Source organism: Barbus barbus (assembly GCF_936440315.1).
Source record: "Barbus barbus genome assembly, chromosome: 8".
NCBI classification, from domain to species: domain Eukaryota; kingdom Metazoa; phylum Chordata; class Actinopteri; order Cypriniformes; family Cyprinidae; genus Barbus; species Barbus barbus.
In genome coordinates this window covers 16,204,042-16,228,086 of record NC_136736.1, presented here as the reverse complement: position 1 = coordinate 16,228,086, position 24,045 = coordinate 16,204,042, and the positions used below count along the sequence as shown (strand labels likewise).

At 40.3% G+C, this 24,045-nt stretch overlaps 1 protein-coding gene across 2 annotated transcripts; it reads left to right on the top strand.

Moving 5' to 3' along the window:
- The first annotated feature begins 7 nt into the window (after positions 1–7).
- On the top strand, positions 8–24,035 carry LOC306874076 (zinc finger CCCH domain-containing protein 13-like). Of its 2 annotated transcripts, none has more exons than XM_079423810.1 (21): positions 8–147; positions 1,097–1,243; positions 3,013–3,122; positions 3,217–3,331; positions 3,437–3,548; positions 4,229–4,356; positions 4,477–4,521; positions 4,646–4,821; positions 4,904–5,104; positions 5,797–5,952; positions 6,500–6,864; positions 8,070–8,516; positions 9,034–9,249; positions 10,336–10,843; positions 11,264–11,373; positions 11,490–12,740; positions 13,986–14,543; positions 14,637–14,780; positions 16,796–16,996; positions 18,074–18,237; positions 23,213–24,035. In XM_079423810.1, the coding sequence occupies exons 2-21, from the start codon at positions 1,106–1,108 to the stop codon at positions 23,387–23,389; spliced, it is 5,322 nt and encodes a 1,773-aa protein (XP_079279936.1). In that variant the 5' UTR covers positions 8–147; positions 1,097–1,105; the 3' UTR covers positions 23,390–24,035. The 2 variants fall into 2 exon arrangements, with proteins under 2 accessions (XP_079279936.1, XP_079279937.1); XM_079423811.1 differs by having other exon boundaries at positions 14,640–14,780; positions 23,213–24,019.
- The last annotated feature ends 10 nt before the right edge of the window (positions 24,036–24,045 follow it).

The window sequence follows — 24,045 nt, the reverse complement described above, 5'->3', positions numbered from 1 at the left end:
AATCCTCCTCTCCTCAGCGTGTGGAGTGTCTCGCAAGCACCATGACGGCGGCTAAGAGGAAGACCGCTTTGCAAGATTTTTGCATGTGATTAGGAGGTTATCCCCAATAGTCTGTGAAACTGGACTTGACGCATCATTCATATTCGGGTAAAGCGCTCGTTTGTATTTGTTCACGGCTTCTTCAGCAGCGGCTTCCGCGGGGTCTTTATGGAGGCTTGTGTTATCAGTGTAGGCCGCGCGGCACTTGAACGGCGCTCTACAAAGTAATGACAGCTTAAAACACGCGAATTATTAGTATTTTCCTTTATTAGTGAAATCTCGTATGCCGTACTAGTAGCTATAACTGTGATACTGTTAATGTGCGTTAAAGAGAGAGGGGTAGACACAGTCGTGTTTGTACAAATGTGAATAATGTAGTGCTTGTGCTAATGTTTACAATGTCCCGCGGCCACGAGAAACCAGGAAATATCAGGGAAGTAAAACGTAGTATTTATTTATTTAATTATACTTCTTTGAAAAGTAACGGAAATGTAATAAAATTTTAAACATCCTGGGAATTTGTGTGGTGGTAGAAAATAATCATCCATTGGGCTGCATATAAAGCTCAGGCTGTTTTTGATACTTTTGTGCAAGAATACGTAGAATATCATTGTGTATTTTTTTTTAAATTGTAGTTATTGGATATAAATCTTACTCAGAAATCTCTTTATAGCCTAATATTTTTTTAAAAATGCATACGCAGTAATCATGAATGGCTGGAACAGTCATGGACATTCATTGGTCAGGTGAAAAGTGTGGAAATCTACTCATTGAAGAACATAAAATAATAAAATACATAATCTGTATTTTATGCTGTAGGCTGAGGTCGAGACCAAGTCCAATATCATATTGTCTGATAGAAATGTATACCTTAAAAATGTAAATGTTTTGGTTGAGACCGAGTCCAAGACCATATTTTCTTGTCCTTGTCATGGAATTGGTCTTGACTCAAACTCAATGCTCTTTTGGTCTTGGTCTTGGTCTTGACTTTGACTCAAATGAGTACACCACTCATTCAGCTTCCTAATGCTGGTGCCTTGCTGTTTTTCTAACGCAGCCCTGCAGAATGTCCAAAATCAGGCGGAAGGTTACAGTGGAGAATTCGAAGACCATATCGGACAGCAGCAGTAGCACGACCACCCCCTCACGCAGGCCCAGTGTGTTTGAGAGACTCGGGCCCAGCACGGCCAGTAATGCAGCAGAGGTAGGGATAATGGTCACCAACTGTTGTGCTTTAAAAACCTAGTGTGCTTGCCTAACTACACTGTATTACCTGTATCTAGATAGCTCAATTTGTTTTTGTCAAAGTGCTTTTTAGGGCTGTGCGATTTGGGGAAAATATCTAATTGCGATATGTTTTACAAATATTGCGATTTTAAATTTGCAAAGTCAAGCTTCAGCTCAATATTGTCAATGTGCAGCACAGTATGAGTATCGTTACCCTGCTGAAAAAACAAAACAAAACAAAAAAACAATAGAAACCATCACAGAAATTCTTACAGTTTCCATAAAAACCAATACAAAATTCCTTTTTGTTTTGGGCATTATTCCAATAGGAATTACTGTTGTTTTATTGGTTGCCATCTGCTAGATTACATCCCACCAATAGACTGCATCAAATACCAGTAGACACCATTATAGTTTACATTAAAACAATACAATTCCCATTATAACCCTTAAATCCATTATAGTTTCTATTGTGTTTTGGGAGCGGTTCTACTGTTTTTTTAGTTTTTGTTTTTTCTGCAGGGAAGATTATAATGGTATTACTACTTTTACAAAATTACTGAATTTCACAGGAAAGATTTATTTTTTATAAATAAATAACTGTATTTCTTTAGTCAATTATTAAAGTATTAGTATGCTACACGGGCTGATTTATTCATTTTTAAGTATTTGGGATTTTAAGAACAAGTGGGAAATGTGCTGAATGTTTCATTTCATCCAAGTGAAATTAGCAAGCACTTAGACTTAATTTACATTCGTTTTAAACGCGGAGCCAGGCACGAGTGGACACAGGTTGCGCGCGTGCGTCAGACCTCGTCCATATTACCAGATGCGCTCGTGAGAGACTTGCGGAGCAGAACCGGGTGCGAGACTGTGAGTATAAAAGCATAAAAGAGCAATATGAGACAGGCCTCGTGTGTGCAGCAAGTGTAAACGACTCGTCCGTGAGACGCAGAGCGGAGCGAGAATGAGAAGCGTTCAGAGACACGGGCTGTGTGTGCGGTCTTCTGAATTAGCGAACATGCATTATAAACTTATTTCAAATTAATCTGTTGGGGAGATAAAATGTGTAAGATAACATTCATGTAGCCTACTAATAAAAACATCTAAAAATGTATATTTTATTCTCCAGTACTGAAAGCTGAACAGATAAGGGAGCTCTTGATATGCGATGTGACGCAAATGACCTTTTTTGTTCGTTGTCTGTCATTTCGAAGCTGAAGTTACATATGTTTTTCTTTAGTTTTAATTAGCCTAACTTTCGATCTGACCCTTTTTAAATGGTGGGTGTTATTATTTATTCTTTATTACTATTGTTATTCTTAATTATTGTCTATTCTCTTCATTATTAGTGTTCTTTATCACCTTAATTATATGTTGTCTGCACTATGTTTGTACTTCTGTACTGGAAGCTCCTAACACCAAGACAAATTCCTTGTGTGTGCAAACACACTTGGCAATAAAGCTCTTTCTGATTCTGGTTTACACAGTTGGCTAGAGCAGTGCTGATCGGGGAGAACGGAGGTGCGCTCACTCTGTTGGTTAATAAGACCGTCACTCAAGGCTGGCAGTCATGCATATGCTCTGGAACAGAGTAATATCGCGTCCACATCGCAGGCTTTGCAATTAGCAAATCGCAACGTCTCAAATCGCGATTGCGATTCGATTTCAATTAATCGCACAGCCCTAGTGCTTTTGTAAAGCGTATGAGTGAAAAAGACTGACCCCCATTTGCCTCCCATGCAGACTCATTGTAGAAACTGGTTAAAGACTGGGAACTGCAGTTACGGTAACACGTGTCGATACACACATGGAACCCCATCACGAGGAAAAGGCTTCTCTGGAACATTCAACAGGTGCGAATCTATTGAAGAGAAGCTGTTTTATAAGCGTATATGCTCCAATACCTGGCTCAATGCTTAACTTTCGACATGTGTGTTTGCTGTGCAGGTCAGCCGAGAGGCCCACTGGGGATCTCCGGGAGAGGATGAAGAATAAGAGACAGGATGTAGATGGTGACACACAGAAAAGAGAAACAGACGAGCCCACATCACCCATAACCAGAGTACGATGCTTTAACAGCTTGGAGTTAACATTTCATTAGTTTTGCATTTTGTTGATTTAAATTTTGAAGTTCTCTGACATTGAAGAAATGTGTTTTTCTCATTAGCAGCGAGATTCATCACGAGGTAGACACCGAGAGAAAGAGGATATTAAAATCACAAAGGAACGCACTCCAGCCAGTGAGGAGGAGACCGCAGATTGGGAAGCCAGTCGTGAAGGTAAAAGATTCTCCAAAGTACCCATACAATTGATGTATGTGATTTTAGAAATCATTTAAAGGAACAGTTCACCCAAAGGTTTTTCTTCTGTCATTAATAACTCACTCTAATATTGTTCCAAATCCAGAATGATGTTGTACTTCAAATGAAATCTTTCTTTTTAATGAAACCTGTGAGACTTCTAGCCCTCTATTGAAAGTTCATTCCACCAAAAACTTTGATGCTTTAAAAAGTTAACCCTAGTTAAATCCAAGTCTTCTGGTTAGACATGATCACTTTATATGAAAAAGTTAAATTTAGGCTTTTATTCAGATATAAACGCTGATCAACTTACATAGAGCACATCAAATATGGTAAATGGTAGCTTAACCGTACTTGGTTGATGCACAAGAATGAACCGTGCTGATTCTTGTGTGTAAAATAAATCTAAATTAAAGATATCTTAATTTGCATTTTGAAGATGAATGAAATTTATGAATTTGGAACTACATGAAGGTTAGTAAATGACAGAATTGTTATTTTTGGGTGAACTATTCTTTTTAATTTGTGTTTAAAAGCAAACAAGGATGATTGATGTTTGGGTTTTGAATGCAGTACAGTCTTTTTCTCTCTCTCTTTCTTATGTTGTCTCCCTGTCAGTTTGAGTCCAGCAGTTTTATATTTGTCATTGATTTTACTAGATTCTGATAACGGTGACTACGATTACGAGTTATCTCTTGAGATGAAGAGACAGAAGATTCAGCGTGAGCTGATGAAGCTGGAACAGGAGAACATGGACAAACGAGAGGAGATCGTCATCAAGAAAGAGGTATGTTGCATAAAATTATAATAGGTTTTGCTGCATAAATTCCAAATTTTGAAAGAAAGTGAATGGTGGTTATCCTGAATTTATTAACAGATATAGTAATGGTATGTATGTTCTCAACAGGACCCAGTCCCTAAGACCAGGAAGAGTAATACTTCAAAGGACAGGGTAGGTTATTTTAGCAAAGAAATACTAAAGTGAACATTAATTGAGACTTTATGTATTATGTTGGATTTTTATACAGACTGGTGTCTCTGGGATTTTATTTTGGTGTGGTCTTGATCTGTTTTAGGCTTCCCCTGAGCGCAGCAGTTCTAAGGGGTCACCCTCGTCCCGTAAGTCCAGCTCACCCAAACATAGAGCAGGGAAGGGTGGGAACTCCAGTAAGAAAGAGAAGAAGTCCTCTGCTTCCTCGTTCATTTCCTCTCCAGTTTCTGACCAGACCAGGGCAGAGGAAACAGACAGCAGGTTGGAAATGGCAAATCAGCATTTAGTTTAAACAGATGTTTATCAATTTAAATACTTGACTGCTTTTTAATTTTTCGACCAGGTCATCTAAGAGTGGCCATGGCAAAAGAAAAGGGCCACGAACGCCCAGTCCTCCTCCACCCTTCCCTGTGGAGAACCCAGTGACTGGGAAGAAGCACAAAAATAAACACAAGAACAAGGAGAAAAGTGAGGACAAACCTAAAGAAGGCAAAGAACGAGGACGAGATACGGAGAAACACAAAGAGAAAAAGGAAAAACGCAGGTATAGTCACCTTCAAAAGACGTCCATAAAACGTAAAGTATTAAACTATTGAAATTTGGTACAAAATGTCTACTTTTGGCTAAATGACTATACCAGTCTTTCTGGTCTGTTCGGTACCCGCAAAGAGACAGCTGCTCTGAAATGATCCCCTGCATGTCTATGTTTGCGCTGAAGTATCAGAGGTTTCTATTTAAGATGTGTTTTTGCAGTGTTGAGAATTTTGGCCAATCTGAGATTGAGAGGGAGTGTGTTCCACTAATTTTTGCTCTGGTACTGAAATGAATAGAGACTACTGCTGCCAACTACTGAGATTTTGGAATCATGACAATACTACTACGACAATACTTGTATTTGCTATGTCGTGGCAGTTGTCACCATATAAAGCAATTGTGGATCTGTAGATACCCTAATGGATAGAGAGTCAGACTTGTAACCCGAAGGTCGTGGGTTCGAGTCTCAGGTCCGGCAGGGATTGTAGGTGGCGGGAGTGAATAACCAACACTCTCTCCACAATTGGATGGGTTAAATGCAGAACACAAATTCCGAGTATGGGTCACCATACTTGGCCACACACCACTTCTCTTTCCTTTCCCTAATATTGATGGTGCTGGCCCAGATACATTTGATCATCCCAATGTATGTGAAAACAAATAATAAAACATATCATAATCTTAACCTTACATTTATTGCAGGGACCGGTCTGATAGTTCCCATAAAGCCAAACGCTCAATAACATCAGAGGAACGTTCTGGAAGTCTTTCCCCACCCTCAAGGGAAGCGTCACCCCCAGCCAGAAGGAGGTCATCCTCCCCTAAACCCACTTCCCAAAAACAGTCCTCGCAGCAGAGGTGAGAAGAGCTGCACTTAAATAATTGTTAATCCAGTATCTCACAGATTAGGGCAAAGTCACTTTTTACATATCTTTGAGATATCCATGAGTTTTGACAGAATTTGATGTTAAAGGACCAAATCATTTAAAAAGAAAAAGTTATTCAATTCTAAAACTTAGATTTTAAAACTATATATATATATATATATATATATATATATATATATATATATATATATATATATATATATATATATATATATATATATATATATATATATATATATAAATTTTTTTTTAATAAACGAATAACTCATTTACCACATCCTGCTCGACAACCCTTTTTTATTTGAGAAAATGCTTTAACAACAATTTCTGTTCTTTTACAACAATTTCTGTTCTTTTACAATTGTTACAAACAATTCTTTTGAACATTCTATTCAGCAAATATTAGATTTCTGAAAAATCATGTGACCTTACAGATATTAGTCAAATGTATATCCTGACATTTAACATGCATCAGGAGTTTGTTTTAGAGAAATTGTATGCGCGTTTTCCTTTCTCAGGTCTAGAACTCCACCCCGTCACCACCGCAGCCCCTCCCCTCCCTCCCGACAGCACCACTCCCCATCTTCACGCTCTGGCTCCTCGGCCCAGAGACACTCCCCATCTCCTCGCCACAGACGGGGTTCTATCTCTCCTCTTTACCGAGACCTTCCTCCTCCATCTTCATCCTCACCACCTCCCACTCAGTCCTCACGCCGCTCCCGCTCTCCGCTCACCCCACAGAGAGACCCTTCACCAACACCCGCTCCTCGCAGATCCAGCCCCAGTGCCCGTCACCGCTCCCAGGGCAGAGAGAGGGAGAGGGGGAGATCAGAGCGGGACAGGAGTCCTGCACTGCAAGAGAGACGGCATGAGCGCAGAGATGGTGAGAGACACACATCACAGAGTAATTACTGAGAAGGGCTATGACCATGTCTTGAACATTGTGAGGGGGACCTGTTTTTTTTCTTTAAATAAAGAACTTTTCAATTTAAGGGAATGAAGACAAAAGAAAAACAGTAAGACGTTTAAAATTTCTGTTGTAAAACAGTTGTCAGATATTTTCATATTTAGTTACTTCAAACTTTAATCATTTAGAAAATGAAGTGTCATGCTGGAATTTGTGTTCGGTATCAGTGATCAGTAAAACTTCTTTGATTTGATTGGCCATCTTAAACTGGGGTCAACAATTTGATCATTTCTAAATATCAAGAGGGACGTTTCCCACTCAGTGTCTGTTTTCAGACTCACCCATGACACATTTTTTTAATTTATTCCAGTTATGGAAAGGCTGAATTTTCAGCAGCCATTACTTATTTTTAAAGACACGTTTTGTTATCCATGTTGAAAACCGTTGTGCTACTTTATATTTTGTGGAAACAATCATACATTTTCTGGATTCTTTGAATCAATTTAATGCATCCTTGCTGAATGAAATGATTCATTTCTTTCCAAACAAATAACTCACTGACCCCACACTTTTGAACACTGGTTCACATTCACAATAGTTTTGTTGTAATAAATGAGTAGTGGTGTTATTTAAAAAAAAAAAAAAAAGTAGTAGTTTAGGTGACATGTTGGAACCATTAAGCCCCAAGTATACTTCTTTTTTTGTACGCTAGCGTATGAGTACAGTCGAATGCATAGCCTTTCAAAGTATACTCCACTTGATGTGCGCGAACGTGGGCTGTCGACACTTGTTGTTTCATCTCTTTAGTTTCATTTTCTACTGTGAAACAACAGCCCGGCACAGTGTTTCCACCTTGTGGAACAACTGATTAGTGCAAAACAAATTCAATTTCTATGTGCTGTTTTAAAAATCGGGTGGTGCATGTACAGTACGCGAGTAAGTTCTGATGACGAAATTCACGTCACGTGCACTGTACACTGACCCTTGCGTACACGTAACAAGTGAAGTATTTGGGTAATACAGCTCAACAGCTAAGCTAAACTTTTTTTTTTTTTTATTTGTCGTCATGTAGTCCTGTGTTTGGTTTTCACCATACTTTTGGCCATGTGCAGCTACTGTATAATTTAGTCATTGACAGCCTTTTAGATCTCCTGCTCACTTAATTTCCTTTCTGTCTTTAGAGAGCCGTGGAAAGCATGAGAAAGACAGCAGCCGTGACGAGCGGGACTATGAGATCGAGCAGAGTTCTTCTCGAGATGACCGTGATGCCAGGGATGGCCGAGACCGGCGTGGTGAACGGGATAGAAGAGATGTCCGGGAAGAGCGCCAGCACCGCGGGGAGGTCAAAGACACTCGGGATACCCGTGCAGGAGAAACACGAGAGCGCTCAGGACGAGAATCTCTGGAGCAAAAAGAGAGAGACCGGGAGAGAGAAAGAGAGCGGGAAAGAGAGAGAGAACGAAACGAAACTCATAGAAAGGAGGAAATGACAGCCCAGGAGGAAAGGAGTTATGGAAGAGGACATGGAAGGGAGGAATTGAGAAATGATGGTAGAGTGGACAACAGGAATGAATCTCGAGCTGAGAGAACAGGTAGAGGAAGGGGCCGTGGGGATGCCACAGAGAAAGGTGAGAAGATAACAATGAGCCATATTCTTTGTCAGCTACATCTAAAAAAGGCTATCACAATATTATCAAAATTGGTCAAACAAATTCACAGTAACAATATTAATGCGATTATTTATGGAAAATAGAGGAATAATGATATCAGTCATATTTATCTTTAACTTTTAGTTTGTGTTTTCGTTTTTTTTGGCCAATGAAGGTCACTACAAATGCAGTGTAGGGAATTAGAATTAGTGGCCATAACTGTACAAAAGCATATAAAAAGAACTTACGTTTGATCAGCAATATCTGTTGCTGATTTACTTTTGCTGTTTAAGAATTCTGAACATCAAAAATACCACTTTAAAGCATGAAAAGCTAGCGGAGACTTAGAAAATGCTTGTAAAAATCAATGCAAATTGTACTTTTCATAATGTAAAATTTATTAATTGCATTTTAGGAGGATTGCAATAACATAAGAGCTTGAAACATGAATTTTAAATTTTTTGAATTGTAAACTTTTGTGAATTTTGTGTTTCAGGTTCTGCTCGTGGTGGTAGAGCGTCACAGGCAGACACTAGCAGTGCTAGTGGGCATGACAGCTGGGAGTCCCGCAGCAGTGGTCTGAGAGAGAGGAGCTCAGAGAGAAACACTGATCGTGATCGCTACGATAATGACAGACAGAGAGGGGAACAGCCCAGAGATGAACGACGAGGAGGACATGTAGAGAGAGACCGCCGTGACAACAGAGAAAGAGGTGACTGATAAGCAAGAGATGTGTTTATTATTGGGAGATAGTAACCTCAGTAGCTCCAGAGTAACAGCTTGGAGCACCTGTGCCTTAATAACAATCATGTTATAGCCTTGATGCCATTAAATTACTGTCAGAGATGACGGAGTATGACAGTCAATCATCGTTCATGGATACTATAAAATAAAGCACAGAGATGTTCACAACAGATCTATCTGTTCAGCATGCTTCTGTGTGTCAGATTAAAAATAAATTTACAGACATGCATATATCTTTGAAGCCTTTTTGGCATTTCTTTTTGCATTTGCCTTTTGGCATTTAGTACACAGATGTTCACTCTAATGGCAGATAGAGATTTACAGAGAAAATAAACCAAATTTCCCCTTCAGATATTCTGACAGTGAGGCATACTGCCATATAATCCATGTAATCTCCTAAATTGGATCGGCAATTTGATTGGCTGTTTGGGCTGTCAATCACTTATCGTAAGGTCAATTGTCTGTGACTTCTCACAAAACACTTTTTGTGTGTGTGTGTAAACTCCAAAAACTGATCAATTTAAAATGATTTTTAGTGACAAACATGTTGAAGATTAGTCAGTAAACTGATTCCTCACAAAAGCAGTTTTTTCAGCATACTGAAGAATCTCCTCCATTGGCATCCATTCAAAAAAGATCTTTTGTCTTCTCCCCAGTATACCACAGCATTATACTTTTTTCCTGAAATTAAATGACTTATGATTGTTTTTTTTAAATATCTCTAATGTTGCTTCAAATCTGTATGCCGTTATATTTTTTGTGAGATTCTAAAGGAGATTTGGGAGAAATGCTCATGTAGCTCCAAGATAGAAAGACAGTTTGTCTGTCAAGCTCCTAAAATGACAAAAAGCGACAAAGTACCATTAAAAATAGTCACTGACTTGTTTGTGATAGTTCAAGTCTTCTGAAGCCGTTCAGTAGCTTTGTCTAAGAAAAAGACAAATGTATGTTGTTTCACTTCAGGAAACTTTAAAGAGGGTGCACAAGTCTGTGAACAATTTGTTTCACATCACAGGACATGGAGAGCAACTTTTGATTTGTTTTTGTTCAACAGAACAAAGAGCGCCTTCTCCTGTCCGCCAGCAAAACCGCAGTGAGGACCTTGATCGTGAAGAGAGAAGAGATGATCGAAGGAATGATCGAGGAGATGACAGACGAGATGACCGCACCCGTGAGAGAGAGAAGGACAGGGATAGAGAAAGAGAGAGGGAACGGGAAAGAGAGAAGGAGAGAGAGAGGGAGAAAGAACGGGAAAGAGAGGCTGAAAGAGAGCGTGAAAGAGCCAGGGAGAGGGAAAGAGAGCGAGAGAGGGAGAGGGAGGAGAGAGAAAGAGAGCGGGAAAGGGAAAGAGAAAGAGAGGAGCGTGAAAGGGAGCGAGAAGAGCGGGAGAAAGAAAGGGAACGAGAGAGGAAGGAGAGGGAACGGGAAAGGGAGCAAAGAGAGAGAGAACGGCAGAGGGAGTGGGATGAGAGAGAAAAGGGGAGGGAAGAGAGGCGAGAAAGAAGAGATGATTCGAGAGAGGACCGCCCCGATCGAGATGCTCATGAAGAGAGAAAGAACACGTAAGTGCTCCAGTGTTATTGCTCATTTTTACGGACAATCTCAACCATATAATTGTAAAATGGATGCTAAACTGTATATGACTTATTTGTCCATGGAAACATACTGGTGCTACTTTATCACTTTACAGTCTTTCTTTTTTTCCATGCAAAGGTAACACTTGATATTGAACCAAAGATTGGCCAATAATTATATTTCACGTTTTTGACCTTTTAAATTAGTCTCTTTTGAGTACATTAAAAAATACAAAAACTAAAATCAGTCATTTTAAATTCAGTATAGACATCGTCTGATGGCAATTTTGTAGACATAGCCCAACCCTAGACCAGAAATTTTGAACACTAGTGAATGTGTTATAAACAGATTGACATTAGAAATTTTCTCAGGTGTTCAACTATGTTTGCCCTTCGCTTTGTTTGCAGTCGTAAGAGACATCGTGCTGAGAACACTCCCAGTCCACGGTCATCTCCTAAAAGAGTGCGAGATGTGAGCCCTGCAGACAGTGACGGTTACAACAGCACTGAGGAGAAAGGTAGGAGTTCAGCTGAGCAAGTGCAAGGTTATGTTTACACTCCTTAGCACTCCTCATAGATCTGTTGTGCAATACATGCAGAATATTTGGACGAAATATGTATGGTTTTGTTTCAGGTGATAAGCACCGACTGTTGAGTCAGGTGGTTCGTCCTCAAGAGACGGCCCGCTCGCCTGTCCGTTCCTTTACTGATGAGAAACACAACCGCTGGAAAGATGATGACCGTCATGGGGATAAAAAAGAAGGCCGTGGACGACATGAGGAGGTGGATTCCCGCGGTGAGAGAGCAGCAGGAAGAGGAGCAGAGCGACGTGGAGAACACACTCCAGATATTTCTGCTACGGGCATTTCTGACTCCAGAAGAGGAAAAGAGCAGAGAGACCTCCCTGCTGCCGCCCTCACTCCTCCTCCTCCTCCTCCTCCTCCTCCTCCTCCTCCTTCCATAGAGGACAGAGACTCTTTATCAGCTGTTCACGAAGAGGGGAAGAAAAAGACTAAATCTCAGAAGAAAAATCTGAAGAAGAACCGTAAAGAGGAGGAATCTGGTGGAGGGGACCGTAGTAACCCTGAACCCCCGTCTTCCTCCTCTATAGCTGAAGCCCCCCAGGCTCTCCTCTCACCTCCCAAGACGACCAAGAAGAAAGCCTTAGAAAGGAAGCGCAAGCGCTCACGAGGTCCAGAGTCAGATGTTTCTGAGGACGAGCTGGTCGCCCAGCATCCCCTCAGCAAGAGGCGACGAGGTCCACGTACACCTCCACCAATCAACAAGGATGACCTTCCCTCCCAGAGGGCTTTAACGGCTGGAGAGAGTTCCCTCTCTGCTAAAATTGATGCCAACTTCAGCGACTGGTCTGATGAGGATGTACCAGAGCGAGGCGAGACCTCCTCTGCCTCCCTGATATCCGATAGGCCTCCGGAGCGACTGCTTCCCTCTGAACGTGCCCCTAGAAGGGGTGCACGCGGTGGCGGCCGAGACCGTACGGACCCCCCCATCGCCCCCCTGCTCCCTGACCCTCCAATGCTGATACAGTCTCTTCCTTTACAGCCGTTACTGCCGCAACACATGCTGCGTAAACCACAGCAAGCAGACATGCAGCAGCAGCGCAACAGTAGCATGGGCAACAACCAAAGCCGCGCTTGTTCGAGAAGACTACGCTCGCCCTCCAATGAGTCGGCTCACCGTGATGAAGGCCCTCAGGGACTCAGGTCCCGCAGAGGACTCATGCAAGGTGGCAATTCTCGGGAGAGAGAGCGAGAGAGGGAACGAGAGAGGGACAGGGCAGCGGCCAGTGAACAGATGGGAGTAGAGAGGAAGTCGAGGATTGATCAGCTCCGAAGAGGAGAACCCAGTCGAAGTACTTCCTCAGGTGAGGCCCCTCATAAAAGCTTGGAGTTTAGTATTGGAGCTTGGAGTTAGTATTGTTGAAAATATATTATTTTATATTATTTTTAGAGTTAATGGTGTAGATAAGAACTAATAATAATACTGTACTTGTACATACGGGTTCAGTCATTTTAGGCACTTCCAAAACTTGCAACAGAGATGGAAATACAATTTTTAAATATATGAATTAAGGGCCGTTCACATGTCGTAACTTTTGCGTGCTCAGATTTGTTATTTCAAATGTACCTGTATATGTGCTCATAATGGAAGCTTCGGTTGTTTTTCGAGTTAAAAGCATCTCAACTTTTCAGAATGCAGCAAGTGCACTGCAGGTCATGTGACAAGAACCAACCAATCAGCTTCATCCTTTCCCGTAACAACATTGAAAGCTCAGCCAAGATGGAGAAACCGCTGACCATAGCTGTACAGGGATAGCCATTTTTAAATAAATTTAGTAGCAGAGCTGCTACAAGCAATTTTTAGTGCTAGAATCAATTAATCCTTTGCTGAAGTTTCTGCGTCTTCATGGAGAGCACAGGTCATGGTTGCCACGGGAGCGCAAGCTACAGAGTGCTTTGGAGAGAAGGAAAAAGCAGTGCGCCTAGCGTTTTCCACGTGTTTTTAAGGCATGACATGTGAACGGCCCCTTATGTTTCCATCTTTGTTGCCACAGTTTTGTAAGTGCCTTTTTCTTTTCTAAAGAAGGGGGTTTCCCAATACTTTTGTACATATAGTGTATGTACAAGTCATTGGTGTTTGGTGACGAGTTTTTGGCTCAAGGTCTGCATTTAAAGTCACTCCAGAGGTGTTCAGCTGGGATTAGGACTTGGCTTTCTGCAGACCAGTCAGGTTTTTCCACACTGGCTGAATCAATCATTTCTTTTTGAACCTTCCCTTATACACAGAGGCATTGTCATGTTAGAATAGAAAAGGGTCCTGTCCAAACTGTTGCTATAAAATTAGAAGCGCACAATTCCCTAGAATATCATTATATGCTTAAACATTAAGATTTGTTCTCATGGAAACACCCAAGACAAAAAAAAGATTCAAAATGCAATATGAATGCAAAATGCAATAAGCCAATTAAATATATATTTATGTATCTTCACTCTGGTGCTCTGGGTGATGCGTTTAATAATTCCTAAGCAGTTGTCATTATTGTTTTTTGTATCTTGTAATGTTCAAGTTTTGAATTCTCCATAACTTAAACTTTTATCTGCTTCCACAGACCGGCAGGACTCCCGGAGTCACAGTTCTCGTCGTAGTTCACCAGAGTCTGAGCGTCAGGCTCGCTCCAGAGCCGGCTCCTACGACAGCCGCGAGCGTGACCGGGAGCGAGATCGCGATCAGTTGGATCGAGAGCGTGAGAAAAAGGATCACCGTCAGATGCAAAATCAACAAACCCAACAACGAGACTGGGAACCAGAACCTCGTGAATGGGGTGGGCGGAGCAGAGAGCCCCTCCTCCGTGGCAATCGTGAGCCAGTTAGAGAGAGAGACCTGCGGGAGATGCGTGAAAGGGAACGACTCTTACCTGAAGGGCTGCTGACACATGAGCGAATGGACCGTGAGCGTGGTGAAAGGGACCGTGAGCGTGAACGGGAAAGGATGCTTCCGTTTGACCTTCAAGCTCACAGGGAACCAAAGAGCAGATCTGAAGCGAAGATGGAGAGGGGAGAGTATGAGCCTCTGTTGGGCAGAGAAGCCCTCATGGATGTAGACAAGCCAACAGACAACCCACAACTGCAAGGGGAAGCATCTGAACCGAAAATGGATAGTCATGATGGTAGGACTTTTTTCTCTCACAATTTCTCAAACTATTGACTGATGTGTGAGAAGATTTTGTTTAAATTTACTGTGTGTTTGTTCTATCTCTCAGAAGAGGAGGATGGAAAGGGGGATGATGCACAGTCTGCTGTCTCAGGTGGTGAGGAGTATGAGCCAATCAGTGATGATGAACTGGATGAGATTCTGGCTGACAGTCAAAAGAGGGACGAACAGCAAGATGATGAAAAGATTTCTGGTACGGAACACTATTTAAAACAGGATCCCATGAAGACACACTTAAACCACAATCAAACTGCCTGCCACAATCTGATTTGTCCCACCATAATTTCACTTCTTATAATACCCTAGGATCTGTTACTTAGATGTTTTGCCAAAGCAATGGTGCAAATCACAGTCAATCAAACTAAAATTGCAATCTTGATTTGGCTTAGAGCACTTATAAAACTGCTTTATAAAAAGGCTGCGATTTAAATATATAGTCAGTTGTGCAGTAAATACAGTGAACTCCATCTCTGCTTGAGCTGTGGGTTTACCATGCTTTTATGAATGCAACATGCACCAGGTACTTTCAAATTAGCAATATTTTTAAAAGCTTGTTGCTAAATTTGTGAAGAGAAGCGTTTGTAAACCTGTTGTCAGAGAAACTTCAAGGGCAGTACACCTAAACAAAAGCTTTCAGATTTCATGTGAAGAAAAACATACGTATTGTAATTTTACTACTGTAAAATAACTAATATACTTACCATGAAATATTCTTTTTTTCAACAACAATGTGGACTGAGACACTATCACAACTGATTCCTCTTTAAGTCCACTTTTCAAGTCAATGGAAAGACTTAACTACTCTATTCAATCTTAATATGGATTTCCTAACTTTGCTATCACAGTGCACAAGATTGATGCATTTGATTTTAAAATGTACAAAATTATCCTATGGGGGAGCATAGCTCCTGACCCATCTTGATGGGCTGAGGTCTACCCACCATTGTATCACAAAATCAGAATAGGAATAAAAATAAAAAAACTTTTTTTCTTTTTTTTTTTTAAATTCCTGAAACAGATTGTTAAATCAGGTCAAGAACACTTCAAACACATGTGGCTGCAGTGACAAATGCAGCAAATTTGCATATGCTACGCTTTGGCATGTTTTTCATTGTCTGCATAAAGCATGTGTTCAGATTTGTATACTGCCCTTATGAAAAATATAATCGATGATCAAGTTTGCACTGTGACTATAATAATGAATGTGGACATTCTAGCCCCCCCCCAAAGCTCTGGCCATGTGTCACTTTTTGTACTTACAAAGACATAAGCAGAAACTATGTAATCACAGTCTTTAGGGTGCTTTCACACCTGCCTCATTTAGTTCGGTTGAATCGCACTAGAGTTCATTTTCCCTCTTGGTGCGGTTCGTTTGGGCAGGTGAGAAAGCAGAAATCGCACTCGGGTGCGCACCAAAAGCGGACCAAACAAGCTTACCAAGACCTCCTTGAAGAGGTGGTCTCGGTACGCTTTCAAACGAACCCTGGAGCGGTTCGTTTGTGGTGAGAAAGCAATCCGACCCAACGGACCAACGAACCAAGCGGTATCGTAATTCATAATGGGAAATATGTTATATAAAAAGCAGCAGTTAGTGTCTTTTGTGTCTAGCGGTCAAGTGCTTTGAGTACCCAGGAAAGCCAAGCCAAGTCAAGTCACCTTTATTTATATAGCGCTTTTTACAATGTAAATTGTGTGAAACCAACTGCACAATATCAAAAAAGGAAAATAGTGTGTCAATAATGTAAAATGAAAAGATAAAAAAAAGCGCTATATAAATGTAACAAATTATTATTTTGTGAATGCAAGTGAGAATTTGTGAGAAACTTTGATTTTGTTAGTGAGAATATTTATTGCAGTTAACCAAAGATTCCCTCTGGCTGTAACTGCCAGGTCAGCTATAAAGCCGCAATAAGCCCGCAGAGCAAACTTGTCAATCCATCTTGATGAATGATGCAGAGGAACGTAAACAAGTGAACTCTGACCAATAAGAGGACAGCTTTACTCACATGTGACTTGCATAAACACAGTTTGGTACGCTTTGCAATGTTGCCGTGTGAAAGCGACCCGAACCAAGAAGAAAATGTAACAAATTAATCCCTTTTTCGGAAAACAAAGCAAACGATCTACAGGTCTGAAAGCACCCTAAATTCCTCTATCCCATATTCCAGTTGTTTATAATACGTATGCCATTTGCATGTTCTGTTTCAGGGCCTCTAGATGTGATTGATGTAGATTGGTCCAGTTTGATGCCCAAGCAAAAACATGAGCCTAGAACTCCTGGGGCAGCGCTGCTCCGATTCACCCCAGGGGCTGTGTTGCTCAGAGCAGGAGTGTCCAGACGCTTGGCAGGTCCTCAGCTCCTTGCTAGAGTTACAGAAGTGTTTTCCAGAGAGTTGGAAGACCCTAAAGGTAAATGTGCAAGTCTATCTTTGAAGGAATGCTCCAGTTTGAAACAAACAGGTCACCCAAATATGAACATTTTCTGAAAGTGTACTCACCCTCAGGCTATCCAAGTTGTAGATGAGTTTAATTCATGGGAACAGATTTGGAGAACCTTAGCAATACAACGCACAGATGAAGCATCATTTACAAACCAAAACAGTTATAAACAAATATGAGGGTCGATTTTGATGTGAGAGGACACCAAGGGGATGGGCTTTTTTGTATGGCGCTTTTCCACTGCGTGGTATGACTCGGCACGATACCGCTCAGTTTGGCTCAGTTTGCGTTTCCACTGCAGTTTAGTACCATTTTAGAGTGGGCGGGATTATTCAGGTGTCGTTATAGTTGTGCCGCCTCTACTGCCGTGACTCCTGGAAAACATTTTCATTCCGTGTCGCTCCATCAAGCTCTCGCTGGATCCGCTCCTCGGCTATCAACAAGAGGAACGTCTGTACTTCCTCAACAGACAACGAAACAGCCATTTTTTGGTTGTTAAAAGAAAGGTGCGCTCATTCAAAACAGTTGCCTTTCGTTCCTTTGCTGGCTGTGCTGATTTAAATCTAGCGGGTCTGTTGTGTCTCGTGCCACAAGTTCAATGACGCAGGCAGTCACGATTTTCTCCAGCCAATCAGTGATCAACAGAGTTTACACGTCACGTTTAGGTAATGGTACGGTTCGCTTGGAACCTCGGCCAAGGTGGTACTAATAAAAGTACCAGGTACTGTACCCAGTGGAAAACCCCCCCCAAAAGTGAACCATACGGAACCGTGCCGTACCATGCAGTGGAAAAATGCCAGTAGATTAAGGACTCGTATTTTAGCCTAAGGCAATGGTTTAGAGTTAAAAACATCTTAATAATGGATTTGTTTCTTACAAACATAGCTTTTGACTTCACAAGACATGAGAACATTTTCAGCAAAGTTTTGTTATAAATCAGTGTCTACATGTGTATCGACCTCAGAAAATATTTATTTTTTGGTGATCAGTGTAGTTATACAAACATGATTATTTAACAAATAACTTGAATCTCATATTTATCCATAGATGCTGATAAACTCTTAGAGCATGATCTGGGTGCTCTGAACATGGCTGCATACAACCGGAGAATGGAGAGGGCCAACCTACTGAGGAGCCTGGGCCCTTGCTGCAAGGCGCTGTGTGCTCGCAGAGACATTGCCATACGCAGACAGCTCCTGAAAAACGACAAGGTGCTTTTATGGTCTTTAATCACAGGCACTTTTGTTTAACCTTGGCTTTCCCAAACTGTATGTATTGAGCTCTATTCTGGAAAGTGATTAGCTGCCTGATAAATTTTTAACAGATGTTGGTATTAACACAAGAAATATACACAGATAAAGAAATTTTTATATTACAATCCACCAAAAAATTTGTGTGTAATAAAGTGGAATGACACAGGAAAAAATTACTGAACACTCCAAGAAAAAGCATGGTCAGGCAAGACAAGACAGCAGCTGATTTCATGAAGTAGTTCTACCTCTTACAGGGGGAACATTAGAATCAGCTTGATTAGTGCATGTTGATAGGTTGGAAAAAGGCTTACCCACCTCCTGAATGCAAGTATACAAACATCTCATGATGGGTAGAGGCAAAGAGCTCTTGTGCAATGTTGCATAAAAATGCACTGGTTGATTTCACAACAACGAAATATTCCTGAAAGCATGATTGAGCCATTTTCTGCAAGTTGAAGGAACATCACTCCACCAACAATCTGCTATGCACAGGAGCTTCTCGCAGGATTTCTGATCAGGGAGTCAGACAGTTCGTCAGAAGAGTAGCCCAACAGCCGAGGACCACTCGGAAAACACTCCTGTAAAATTAGGAGGCAGCAGGTACAGTAGTCGCTGAGAAAACAATAGGCAATGCATTCCATCACCCTGGCCTCCAGGCAAACGCCAATATAGAAGGCTCCAATATTGAAGATAAGCCATGTTGAAGCAAATTTGAAGTTTGATACACAAAATTTAATTACTGGGAGAATATAGTCTGCTCAGACAAGACAAAAATTTTACATTTGGCAAAAATACCACAAACTAGAGCAGAGATGGCTAAAAATACCATGCCAACAGTGAAGTTTGGAGGTGGAAGCATCATGCTATGGGGCTGTTTCTCCACATGGTACAGGCATAATCCATAATATTGAAGGAAAGATGAATGGAGCCATGTACTGGAAAATACTTCAGATGAATCTGTTGCCATCTACCAGGATGATGAGCATAAGATGCGGATGGACCTTCTAGCAGGACAACCAACCAAACAAACATGTAAAATAATGCATAATTAGTGAAAAGGAGACTCTGAATTGGTCCCAGAGAATAAAGTTTTTAGAGTGACCCTCTATTGATTTAAACCCAATAGAGCATATTTGTGGAAGAAACCGAAGATGAAGATTCACAAGAGAGTCCCCCAATATTTAAGATTTGTTCATATAGAAAGCGACTTGAAGCTGTCATAGCAAATAAAGAGTTTTCTACTAATTAATGAATACAATTTCAAAAACGTGTTCAATACTTTTTTCCGGTCTCATTTCACTTTACTACACAACTTTTTTTTATGGATTGTAATATTGTGATTTATTTATCGGTGTAGATTTCTTGTTTTAATACCAGCATCTGGTTAAATTTTCATATAAATCGCTGCATTGGAACGGTTTAATTTAAAAAAATGTTGACATGTTGAATACTTATTTCCCCCGCTGTGTATATATCGTAAGATTTAAAGGGGATGCCCATTTTCCACAAGTTGATATGATTCTTTAGGATCTTCATGAAAAGTCTATAACATACTTTGGTTAAAATTTCTCAATGGTAGTGTAAAACAACACCCTTTTTACTAGGGGTGTAAATCGGATGGTTCGTCACGATACGATATCAATTCTCATACCCAGCGATACGATATTTGCCGATACCTAAAAAAATTCTACGATTCGAATTAGAGTATATCAATCGATATTTCAGTATTATATTATATACCTATTTTAAACAATCATCTAAATTTGTATTAACTCACAAATGCAACCAAAATATATAACATGATCATGTATCTGAAATTTTCACATCCTGTACCTCAATTGGGACATTCACAACAAAAATAGGCCTATACACTTTTTTTTTTTTTTTTTTTTTTTTTTTTTTAATTTTAAATAATAAAGAAAATAAACCATTGGAAAAACAATTCTGGCTGCTACTATGGGCTCAGTGCTAAAAATCTTTTCTACAGATAACCAGATTACAAGCAATAGCAGAAAAGAAATACAATAGAACAAAGACACATGTTCAATAAACAGTGCTTTTCAGGTTTTTCAGCTCAGTCTAAAATAAATGTTCAGGTACGCTACAGAAATGTAATAATCAAATGTAAAATAACTGCATAGTCTTCACTGGTTAAATTAAATGTAGATTAATCATTTTTGATGTTACAAAGGTTATTTAGTCAAGAGCAGTGAACACTTGTATTGTTCTTTGACAGCATTAGATTTATTATTAGTTTGCTTTCACTTTAAAAACGAAAGCACAGATTTAATATACTGATACACATGCATTTTCTTTCTCAACTGTTTACGTTAAAGGGGTCATATGATGCTTTTTTAAAGATCATTATTTTGTGTATTTGGTGTAACAGAATATGTTGACATGCTTTAATGTTCAAAAAATACATTATTTTTTAAATACTGTACATTATTGTAGGTCCTCTATGCCCCGCCTCTCTCAAACGCTTAGTTTTGTACAAAGTCCCTCCTTCCGACAAGCGCAATCTGCTCTGATTGGCCAACTGGCACAGTGCATTGTGATTGGCCGAACACCACAAGCTCTTGTCGGAAATGTAACACCCCTTTCCATAATCGCGAGCTTCAGCTTTCAAAATAAAAGTAAAGACAGTTAATAATGTCCTTAGTTTTACCATCAGTTCAGGCCCGAGAGGGGAACAGAGTCGCATGACAGACACAGTGATGATGCTCGTATGTGTTTGCAAACAAGCCATGATTTAAGAAAGCTGATGTGCTGTGATGTGACTCTCTCTCTCTCTCTCTCTCTCTCTCACACGATGCGCAAAACTCAGCATTTGAACAGTCAATAGCAAATACTTAAACTAATAACAAAACATAGCCTACTAACAGTCGCTGATTCAGAAGCGCCAGATTGTCATAGCAAAGTCAGAATTACCTCCTCTCCTAGGTTCACGACTCTTTCGTCCATAAAATGCGTTGCTGTTCTGTTGTAAGTAATCTTAATGATTCCTAAATGCATCTACTTTCGGAAGACCAAATAAAGTGCTTTTGCTTTCGCCTAGAAACACACAGCTTCTCCCTGTCCCTGGCTGCATCAACACTACTGCGTTTACTGAAACCACGCCTTCTTTCTTTGCGGCGGCATTATGCAAATTTCCACATCGTGACGTAGACATGTGGGGGTGTGTTTGACTGAGCCGTTTTAGGGGGGGCGTGGCAGAGTCTTAACTTTGATAAAGAATATCTCTTTTGTTTTGAGACTTTAGTCTTTGCAACTTCAGGGATCTTATCTATGCACAATCAGCTTGTAACACTCCAAAGAGAAAGGAAAACTTGAAATCGCATCATATGACATATGCGTAATCGACTGTGTTTACTAGGATATTTGCCAAAACTTGCATTTTGATGTAATTTTGTCTGTATTTATTCATCCATGCACAAAAAAAGCAGAAGAGGGCATTTGCGCGGTGTAGACGCAGCTGTTTGTGTGCGTGCGCTTCAGATGTGTGCGCAGAAAACTTATCACACGTTCGACTGTTCCGCCAACAATCCAGAACGTCTTTTATGCTCGCCTTGTGCTTTCGGGCAGTACTTATCTCGAGTCCTGATATGTGAGTTTGAACGAGAATGCACGCATTGGCGGAAATGCATAGATGGACATTATGTGATAATGTGGACAGTGCCAAAATAAAGGTGCCTATTTATACTACAGATATCGATATTTTACGCGTGGCATCGTATCGATCCATATCGATGAATCATTAGACCCCTACTTTTTACCTTGTCAAAAACAGCTCAGTTTCGGTGCATGTCCCTTTAAATGCTAATGAGCTACTGCTCACCCCTCTCGTCCATGGGGTGACGAGCAGTACTGTGAGACTGTTAACTTTAGTAAGCACACTATTAGGAAAGGTGATTTGCAAAGATTCATAAAAGAACCTTACACTCACTTCTTCTAGAGGTGAAGCTGGATCACAAATAATTAGTGCGAACATAGATGCATTTAGGTAGATCGGAGGAGCATTCCCTTCAAAAACAAACGTAATCCTCTGCGTCTTCAGCGGCTCAGATGTTGGGAGTAAATGACGACTGCTATATTTCTTATTACATCCAAAAACAAAACACCTCAAATCTCTTAGGAGCCATTCTTGTCTGCTCCTGCTCTGGCGGTGAAACAATGGCTGACTGATGACAGCTCACTCAGGGCGGGTCTGTGCTGATGCGCCAGTGCCAATTAACAATCATGGGAGGGGCCTGTGCAGAACTACGTCACCCTGCCAAGAATCTGAGAACCGCTTAATCTGAGAAAGAGTTTATTAATTTATGAGGATTTAAAATAAAAAAAGCACTGGGTGGATTTTTATCATTATGTGGTTGTGTACACACTGCCGACACACATTTGTTCAAACACCATGTAAAAGTACATTTTGTATCTGATGTCCCCTTTAAAAGAAATCTTTTATGCTCACCAGGGCTGCAATTATTTACTCAAATACAGTAAGAACAGTAATATTGTGAAAGTACAGTATAAAACAACTTGATGTAATTTATTCCTGTGGTTCAAAGCTAATTTTTCAGCAGCCATTACTCCAGTCTTCAGTGTCACATGATCCTCAGTGATTTGCTGTTCAAGAAACATTTCGTATTATGACTGTTGAAAACAGTTGTGCTGCTTCATATATTTGTAGAAATTATAAATTCAACTCATGTTTAGTATCACTTTTGATTAGTTTAGTGCATCCTTTTCTATCAATTGTATTGAGCATTAATTTCTTACAAAAAAATTGCGAGTGATATTTGTCTAGAATTTATCAGTCCATAGACTGCTGCATATTTAAGTATTTTATTATTTTTTTTGTACTCATTCCATTTAAATTAGTTTCATAAGGTGTACATGATTCAGTATTTGGTTTAATGCTATGTTCCTCATCATGTAGGGCACAACCAAGCAAATCTACACCAGCGCTCCAGTGGTGGACAATGAACTTATGCAACTGAGTTTACGTCTCTTTAAAAAGAAAATGGCTTCCAGCCTGTCCAGTGGACAGGACAAGATTGATTCAGCCCCTGCAGCCCAACAGCTCAGCACACCAGCAGAGCTGTGCGTCTCCTGATTGTGCTCAGTCAGTACAGTCTCAAAGAACTGATCTCAGATCACCGTCAACCCCATTAATTTCACATACTGAAACTGTTTAAGTCAGTGCTGATGGAGGATTGCTGCCCTAAACCTCAGAAGAACCACAGAGACTGGACATACTAGCCTGTGGAGATGCGGTCTAAGGTTTCACAACCCTTGAACTTTGAACCAGAAGTGTGATAACTATGTACTGCATAAGAACTTTGTCATTTACATTTGTTTTAGAGATTTTTTTGTAATGTCAGATGTGTGAACAATGGTTGCTGAATGTTTGTGGGATATACAAGGGGCACTGAAGATGTACATTAAAATCACTGTATTTATGTTCATCTAACTTCTGTTCCCCTTGTTTTTAAACATTTGTGATCAGTCTCAGCACTCTTGTTCTCTGTTTCCGTTTTATTAAAACATGATTCAACAAGATAATGTGGTTTAGTGTATCGAGCTTTTTGCTTTAAAGTGGTATCTGTATTATAAACCTATAAAAAATGTATTACAGATGCAGGATGTTGTTTTATTACATCCATACTGTGTAAATAAAATCTAAATCAATTTTAGGTTTACAGTAAACATGTAAGCGGGGTTATTAAAATATTGATTACATTTCAAATAGGAGCCAAATGAAAGATTCAA